This window comes from Paramacrobiotus metropolitanus, unplaced genomic scaffold (genome assembly GCF_019649055.1).
Source record: "Paramacrobiotus metropolitanus isolate TYO unplaced genomic scaffold, Prichtersi_v1.0 Parri_scaffold0000034, whole genome shotgun sequence".
Lineage (NCBI taxonomy): Eukaryota > Metazoa > Tardigrada > Eutardigrada > Parachela > Macrobiotidae > Paramacrobiotus > Paramacrobiotus metropolitanus.
The window spans coordinates 1,220,380-1,228,879 of NW_026570254.1; the positions used below are offsets into that span (position 1 = coordinate 1,220,380).

An 8,500-nucleotide genomic window follows, 5' to 3' on the forward strand; every position below is an offset into this window, starting at 1 on the left:
AGAGTGAAATCCCAAAAGTAATGCTTGCACTTTGCATTTACCGTAAATAAACTATGTTAGCTACAGCTGTGCTGATGGAAAAGTACTTAATGTTTTGTCTCAAGTGGCTTCTCATTGCATGGGAATGTTAGCTATTTAGCTGTGGGTCGCCATCGTAGGGTGCCATAAGGCAGACCAGCGTTTATTTACATGATACTCTGTCCATTATCGTAAAAGGACTAGGGTAGACTAAAAGATCAAAGGTAACTCACGTTTTAAAATGGTAGATCGTTGACAAAATTTGTTCCTATAGACAATGTCGTTTACTTTAATTATGAAATTATATTTTTCTTTGCAGTTTAATACTTACCTTATTGATTTGGTCATCTGTGGTCTTGTGGATACTGGATCGTGGTGCTGTAACGTGTAATGTTGTAACTGTGCATGGGCAGACAAAATGTGAAACGGTGGAACCTGATCGCGGAACTGGACTGGCTGTAGCACTCCGTCCTAACAAGATCGCAAAAACTCCATCTACCATTTGTGTTCCAGCTGATAGAATTCATAATTTGGATTGGGCATCGGAAGGCCGAAGAACACGTTTACTGGACAATGGAGCAGTGAGTTTTTTCACTGACTGTGATCTGTAAAGCATGCAGCTGCAATAGGCATTCATTATCGTAGCTCATGTGAGATCGTATCCGAATAAGGAATGCGAGTACTGTATAGTTTTAGGATTATTTGTAATTTACAGTTTGAGGACTTAATTCACTGTCGTAATTCTGGTAGGAGGATATGACTGCAACTTCGCTTTTTCAGCTGCAGTGTTACTAATCAACTTAAAATTATGAGCCTTAATCAGTGTGTTTCTTCGATTTTTTTATACACTTTTATTCGTATTCAGAAGGAAAAAGTCTTAATGAAGTTAGTTGTAAGTTGTAACTTATTGGTTATGGTATATATGCTAGTAACTGATTGTTATTATCACAAATTCATTACAAATTATTGTTAAAAATTGTTATGTATTCCAGAAACTCCTGATGCATTCATTTGGTGGTTAAGCACTCCAGCCTTATTGAAATCAGGTGAGGATGTTATGTTTAGAGATTCAGCAGTCCGAACTAATGTGCAATTACTGCAATATCAATAGCAAGTAATAAAAGATAGCAGAATGGAAAGGGTTGAGGGACTGCTCCGTACAGGACGAGTATACGAAATTACAAGTTCAGCTCAATGTAATCATTAACATTCCTTTTCTTGTTAGTTGGCTTACAATGTTAGATTTAAATATTAACATCTGCAGATATAAGGAATCACTCCTTGTCGAGATCTCAGACACAATTGTTAAGGTTATGTATTTTAATTAGCGGCAGTATTATCAAAGTATTATATTGACGATGAAAAATTTTCCTTCTTTCCAGGTTCATTACACGGGGAACGCTCGCGTTTTGGTCTTGACGACTTTGAAGTGGCACGCAGTTCACAAAAGGTAAAAACAAATTACATTTGGCGAACTCTCACCCTTAATTTATGTTCAAAGAATTCGGCTGCATCTATGCAGGCAGTGATAAGTAACTTAAGGACAGCATCTTGCAAAACGGTCTGTTAGTCGTTAGTAATAATCGGTTTACGACGAAATGTTTAATTTCCACGGATTGAATGTGTATGAAGGTTTGCATAGTTATTGCATTGTGATAAGCAGTTGCTGATAACCGCTTCTACCCGAAATGTTGTATGAGGCTCACATTTTCATTTTATTACGTGCATTATTCGACTCTTACTACAGTTGTCGCTACTTATTAGATGATGAGGTAGCACAGAAGTGCTTTTATAGGTGAGAAATGAACTGAAATCGTGATTTGCTTACACAATAGCGTCTAACATTGCAAGTTGTTTTACCTCACGGCCTTAATAATTGTTTCTGGTTGTATTAATTGCATTAGTTCTGAATAGCTACCGTTTAACTAGATTTGATACCGTTTTGCACCTGTATTCTGTTTATGCGTATATTTCTTCGCTTAATGTTTCAGCGAAGCTAGTTTGTGTATGATTCTGTTCGAAATTTGCATAATTACTTCTTGCGCTTGATGGTGGGTAATATACCCGTTGCCCTCGATGTTGTGTACCGTACAGTAATTTTGTTTATTGAGACAGATTGAGACTGTTGTCGTGCAGAAGTTGTTATGGTTGGCTTGGCACATCAATGTTATCAATAAGGTGGTTTTTCGGCAACGTTTTTGTAATTGTTTACTGTGAAAATGCGTAAAATTCGTACATAAGGTTTATGTAATAAAAATTCATATGCAGTATACTGAATTTGGACCCCTTCAATGAATTTGAACGTTATTTTTTAGCATTGCACTCGCGTCTTAGTACTACGCCTTGAACACATTTTGTGCATTACAGAAGACCTCAGAATGCCGATTTTTCACGGTAATCAACCTGCAGATGAATCCGATATGTTAGATATTCGCATTAAGGCCGCGTACAACGGGTAAGTGGGTGGTCGTAATTCTCCTCAAGAACTGTCGGAGAGCTGTTTTGACAAATCGTTTATGGTAATTTTGACGAGGTTATTTTGTCGCAGCGATGTATTTATTACGTACATTCAGCCGAATATTTCGTTGGGTGGTCTACACGATGAAATCAGAGGAATCTGTCGGTTTCCAGCAGACCAAGTGTTTACTGTAAAGTGGTTAGATGAAGAAGGTAAGCCACGCGCCGATTGGTTGCTAATAGTTGTTTCGAGTTATGCTGCTGTTTTTAGGTGATGCATGCACAATTTCATCTCAGACCGAATTGGACGAAGCCGTTCGATTATTTGAAGTTAATAAAGAACAGGAAATAGTTCTTCACAGTAAGTGTAAATATTTTTACTGCCAACAAATTTGTGTTCAAGCCCGGTGCAGTATACTGTCTTTTAATTCCGTATATGATAGTATTTCCTTCAATTCCGGAAAGGCCCGGCATGCCTTGCCCTGGAGAAAACAGTAAGCGTATAAATCGTGTATGGCTAAAATTTATGAAGGTTGTGTGTTAATTGACGACATGGAAAGTTTAGCTTGACATACTAAGGCATTTAGTGGTTCCTTATTTTGTTTATTTACTTCTGTAAATATTCTGGCTATTTTAAATATTAAAATTTTATTTGCTGATATTTGAGTAATATTTTGTCATACAACCGCTAGTGTACCTCTGATTGTTTTAGTGGTTAATGGCCGATTGACTGGTTTCTGTAAATATTTTTGGTCAGCTACGGGGAGCATTCCTAGTATAATGCTAAAGATTTTTAATAGTTGTTTTTAGAGCGGAATGTTGGTACTGGTTAGTAGGAATATGGTCGCGGCAGTTTCCTGTGTGCGCTGACAATATTTTTACGTGTAATACGATTTTCCTGTATTTGGCAATCCATAAATTTGTTTCAGAAAATATGTACCGTCGCGGAGCTCTCCGACGCAATTTAAAAGAGTACCATGTCAACGGACACGTTTTTCGCGCAAAGCGTTTTAATCGAGTGAGTTCGCGCTGTCCATGGTTAATGGTTGCATTGAAAATCTCAACGTTTTAATTGCTATTTTGCAGCGAGCATTCTGTGCTGTTTGCTCCGATAGAGTTTGGGGGCTGGGACGACAAGGATTCAAATGTCTTAATTGCAAACTTATGGTGCACAAGAGGTGTCATAAACAGGCTCGTATGCCTTGTGAAATTCGTCCTAATGATACGGAATCGAAGGTGCGAAATGCGAATACCATGTGTGACTGTCCTGTCTTAGACATATACCACAGTAAAGCACGAGTATTAAAATTTTGTACTCCTTTCAGTCACTGGATGCTTCTTTTTCTGAAAGTAATCATCGTTCCTTGATTATAACGAACGCGCATACGGATTCGAAGCGTGCTAGTGAAGTGTCGCATTCCTTAAGTGTTCGCCGTATGTATTTGATTTTTGATGTACGGCGTTTGTTCGTGTACCTGATATATATCTTCTGTGTTCTCTAGCTTCCTCGAATAACATTCTTCGTCAGAAGAACAATGCAGAGCCGATTATTTTAAATGGTTCTCCACAAGCAGTCGATTTACCAGGCTTTCCAAAACATGTAAGTGGTTAAGTCTCCCTCCGATATGATCCTTGAACATTCTGCTGGTTTGCTTAGTCTGACAGCGGTTTATTATGTTTACCTTGACGCGGTAACATTTTTATAGCAGAGGAACAATTTAAATTTATTCTCCAAGTGATATGACTGCATAAGCTAGCAACCGATATTTTGCAGGGCGAAGACGCTGCGGGGGATACTCGTGCCTTGTCTTTAGATGATTTCGAACTGATTAAAGTAATTGGACGCGGAAGTTATGCAAAAGTGCTGGCGGTGGAACTGAAGAAGACTGGCCGTCCGTACGCCATGAAAGTCATTAAGAAGGAGCTCATTAAAGAAGACGAAGTGAGTAGTCAGTAAGATAAAGTTTAGCGGAAAAATTACAAGTTAGGTGGATGTGTGACGGTGAGAAGGGATATCGTTGAAAGGTCTAAACACTTGTTCCGATTTCTAGGATATAGAATGGGTGCAGACAGAAAAGCATGTTTTCGAAACAGCATCGAATTATCCATTCTTGGTTGGTTTGCATTCATGTTTCCAGACTCCTAGCAGGTTAGATTTCCGATTCGCCGTATTCGTATGGTTAGTATTTTCATAGTAGCTTTCGATTGGTTTAAGATTGTTCTTCGTGATCGAGCTTGTGACTGGTGGCGATCTCATGTATCACATGCAAAGACAAAGGAAATTACCCGAAGAACATGCTAAATTCTATGGCGCGGAAATCACACTGGCTTTGAATTACTTGCACAAAAAAGGTAGTTTAGTGTACTGGGCATTTCATATGTGTGTCCACTTACTGATTGTTTTACAGGGATAATATATCGTGACTTGAAACTAGACAATGTCCTTCTTGATCAAGATGGACATATTAAACTAACAGATTATGGCATGTGTAAGGTAAGGCATGTGGACTGCATCTTCCGGTTGCTCGTCAATTTTCTGATTTTTTAATACAAAGCATTTCTTTGAATAATTGCGGTTATTTTCCTCTCTTTGATAAATTTGAGGTTTTCTATTTTTCCTCAGGAAGGAATTCTCACACCGGAAGACCGAGCGGAAACATTTTGCGGCACTCCGAATTATATCGCACCGGAAATCCTTAAAGGACAACCGTACAGTACGCTCGAAAAACAGCTGATGTCATTTGACCCTAATCTGAAAGCGTTTTTATCGATCTGCAGCTCCAGAGTCATATGTTTTTTATTGTAGCTTTTAGTGTTGATTGGTGGGCCCTTGGTGTTCTCCTTTACGAAATGATGGTTGGCAAGTCCCCGTTTGATGTTAACCAGCAGGGTGCTGAAAATCCAGATCAGCAGACTGAAGACTATTTGTTCCAGGGTACGTACCACAAATGTTGCTTGTTTGTTTACCATATGACGACTGACTTTGTGTGACCCCATTTACGTTTGTCTCATTAGTTATACTTGAGAAAACAATTCGTATTCCAAGGACATTGCAAATTGAAGCGGCCAATGTGCTTAAAGGCTTTCTGAATAAGGTATTTCGTAAAACAGTAGATTCGCAATAATTCCTTCGCCATAAAATTTTGCCATGCGATGCCAAATGGATAGCAACAAATTTGTGACCTATGTTTTTTTGCCATAAATTGTACAACGTGCATGGTTTGGTAACTGGTTTACGCATGCAAAGCGAATGTAGATTTAGCTGATACCCAGTTCGCAAAAGTTATAAATTGCCAGAATTAGTAGTTTCAACCGGGTTTACAGTGAAAGTTTGAGTTGTCAGCAGTTGTTTAATCCTGGACGAGTACTATATTGTTTTTCGTAGTTACGTACTCGTAACGTTGACTAGACTGGTATTATATTGATTTGTTACCGTTATCGGATGCCTTGTCTACCTAGATACCCGAAGACAGATTAGGATGTCACCCGCAGACTGGGTTTGACGATATCAAACATCACGCTTTCTTTCGGAAAATTGACTTCGAAGCGGTACGTGGACAAACGTTGCGGTCTGATGATAACGAACTACGATTTGCTTTTGCTCGATATTGCGCGATATGTGTTATGACAAAGCTGTGTGTGGCATTTTATACAGTTGGAAAAGAAACAGAAAATACCGCCGTTTAAGCCCAAGGTGCAGAGTGCACTCGATCTGCATAACTTCGACCCACAATTTACCGACGAGCCGGTTCGGCTAACGCCCGATGACCCGTATGTCCTTTAGTGAACCAAAGGCCTCTTCTGCATTCAGTTTGGGCTGATTGCTAATTTTTTGGGGGCATTTTAATGTTGCTGCTTCCAGATCAATTATCGACGAAATTGATCAATCGGAATTTGAAGGATTCGAATATGTGAATCCATTGCTCATGTCCGCTGAGGATCCTGTTTAGATTTCCTGCTGTCCTCTTTTCTGGAGTCGGTGCTCCATCGCTTCTGTCTGGCAAGTTGCAGTGGCTCATTCCTTTTAAAAATTCAAATCTAATTTAACATTACTTGGTTTTTGCTTTTTCCTGTTTTTTTTTTTTATTTTCACGGTGGAATCAGAATATATTTTCGCTTGTCTGGTAATGCTAAGGTAGCCACTTTTTGTGGCAGATGATCTTCACATTCAGCTTACTTTGTCTTGTTGTTCTAGGTGGATGCTTGTTCTTCTCCCATTTTGCGAACCAAAGAACTTTTTTTACCGTCTGGCAGCTGTTTTGAGCTATGTTTTAATATTGTCGGTAGTTTCAATTTTATCGGAAATTTTGAATCTTTTGAATATATTTCTATTGACAATGCCGTTACGCTTCAAGCCCGGTTTTGTATTCCTGCCTTTTTTAATCGTCTTCCTTTGCCTGAAAATACCGCCTTTTTAAACTATTTTTTTGTTTGGTTTTATGAATTCGCTTTGTAACTTCATTATATGGCTTTTGCTACGAGTACAGTTTTATCTTTATTGTTAGACAAATAGCATGGTGTTACAATAAATAACGCATTGACTTTGTTAGACACTGATACTGATTGTAAATTCCGTAGTATCCGTAGAAGTTCAAAGGAGGCATTTCATGGTGATATTGGCCTTCTTATTTGAAACAACTAGTGGTACGCAAAATTTGGCAGCGAAAACGCAGCGGCGTGATTGTTTGGAAAGTTTTGATAAATGCGATCGGAAGTCGCACCGTACGGTTTTCTGGCTGCATTCGATTCAAAGGAATGTTGCAGGAAGGTCAAACTTTATCACTGTCGTGATCTATGCGATCTGCTCGTTCACCTTTCTTTATCAGCCTTGTTTACATGCGCTGCACCAGTGTGCCAGATATAGACTGTAGTGTTCTATTTTGAATTTACGGTATCTCTTGCAAACCGTAATCGGTTTGAGGTGCAGTGAAGGATAACGAGGCCATTAAATTTCCATATATTGGAGAATTCATAACGTTCTACTTCCGCTTTAATGCGATATCGTTGTCTGCCTTGCATGTCAATGCCATTTCAATCTCCCCAGCGATCAGTCGTCGTCTCTAGCCCGTACGCCACCGTCGAAATATGAACCGGCGCGGCTAACACAGCAGCCGCTGTGCCAACAGCGGCAAGCAGAAGCGTACCATCCTTTGCCGACTACCGGAACTGTCGGCAATTTTTCCTAGTGCTTTTACGTGACGTAACATGACTGCAGTCTGCAAGTTATCGACGAACTTGTCGTTGTTGTAACGTGTCTCGCTTTTCCAGGGGACTTTCATTTCCATGAATTGTGTATACTTCACTTATTGAATCGGCAAATGTGTTCGTAAACTGGAATGGTTCCATTAAATTCTGTATACTATGTATAACGTGTTCACACAGACGCACGGTGCGGTTATTATTGTATTTCTTTATCCGGCCATAATTCGGGTGTATCCCATAGTCTACCAGGGATAGTTTTGTTAAAATTTGAAGTCTGGAAATCTCTTCCGTTAGTATAGTATGCATGAGAGCCAGAGATTGTTCCCATTCCCGAAGGGATCTGGTGTAACCGTGTAGCTATAGCAAACACTGTCAAAATTTACAGGAATTAATTTGGACGTACTGGTATTAACCTGAAAACTTTCTCATGTTTTAAAAAGTGCGCGCAACAAATGTTTAACCGAATCTGAAAGCACCAGTGCGGTCGGTGTCTGCGATAACTGTTTAAAGTTCCCTTTTATCTTTTTGCAACCAACACAAAACATTTAAAACTCGCCGACTCGTACACAGCTGACAACGATAACATTGACAATAAAGACCGTTTTGCACTAAAGCTTTTTTTAAATCTTCTTTCATACCGTAATTTAGAAAATTTGCTGAATGAATTGACCGTATAAATTTGGGCCTTTGCGTGCCACATAAGCCATGTTATTGTGTCCTTGCGAGTTTCGACGGTAAGGAAAAAATGTGTACACTGTAGTACGAAATTAACTACAGTTATAACTTATAGTACATACGGTACGCGTTACGACTGTTCTGGATT

General features: G+C 39.2%; 1 protein-coding gene across 1 annotated transcript; it reads left to right on the forward strand.

The window, feature by feature from the left end:
• Positions 1-9: 9 nt before the first annotated feature.
• Positions 10-7,016, forward strand: LOC129589432 (protein kinase C iota type-like). The gene is made up of 23 exons (XM_055484199.1): positions 10-242; positions 338-599; positions 1,011-1,064; positions 1,401-1,468; positions 2,386-2,473; positions 2,567-2,688; positions 2,747-2,836; positions 2,919-2,969; positions 3,405-3,493; positions 3,562-3,711; positions 3,801-3,909; positions 3,978-4,075; positions 4,250-4,417; positions 4,527-4,624; positions 4,691-4,827; positions 4,884-4,969; positions 5,099-5,189; positions 5,282-5,410; positions 5,491-5,570; positions 5,935-6,024; positions 6,131-6,246; positions 6,338-6,475; positions 6,671-7,016. Exons 5-22 carry the CDS (start codon positions 2,397-2,399, stop codon positions 6,423-6,425), a joined length of 1,869 nt encoding a protein of 622 aa, XP_055340174.1. The 5' UTR covers positions 10-242; positions 338-599; positions 1,011-1,064; positions 1,401-1,468; positions 2,386-2,396; the 3' UTR covers positions 6,426-6,475; positions 6,671-7,016.
• Positions 7,017-8,500: the final 1,484 nt, after the last annotated feature.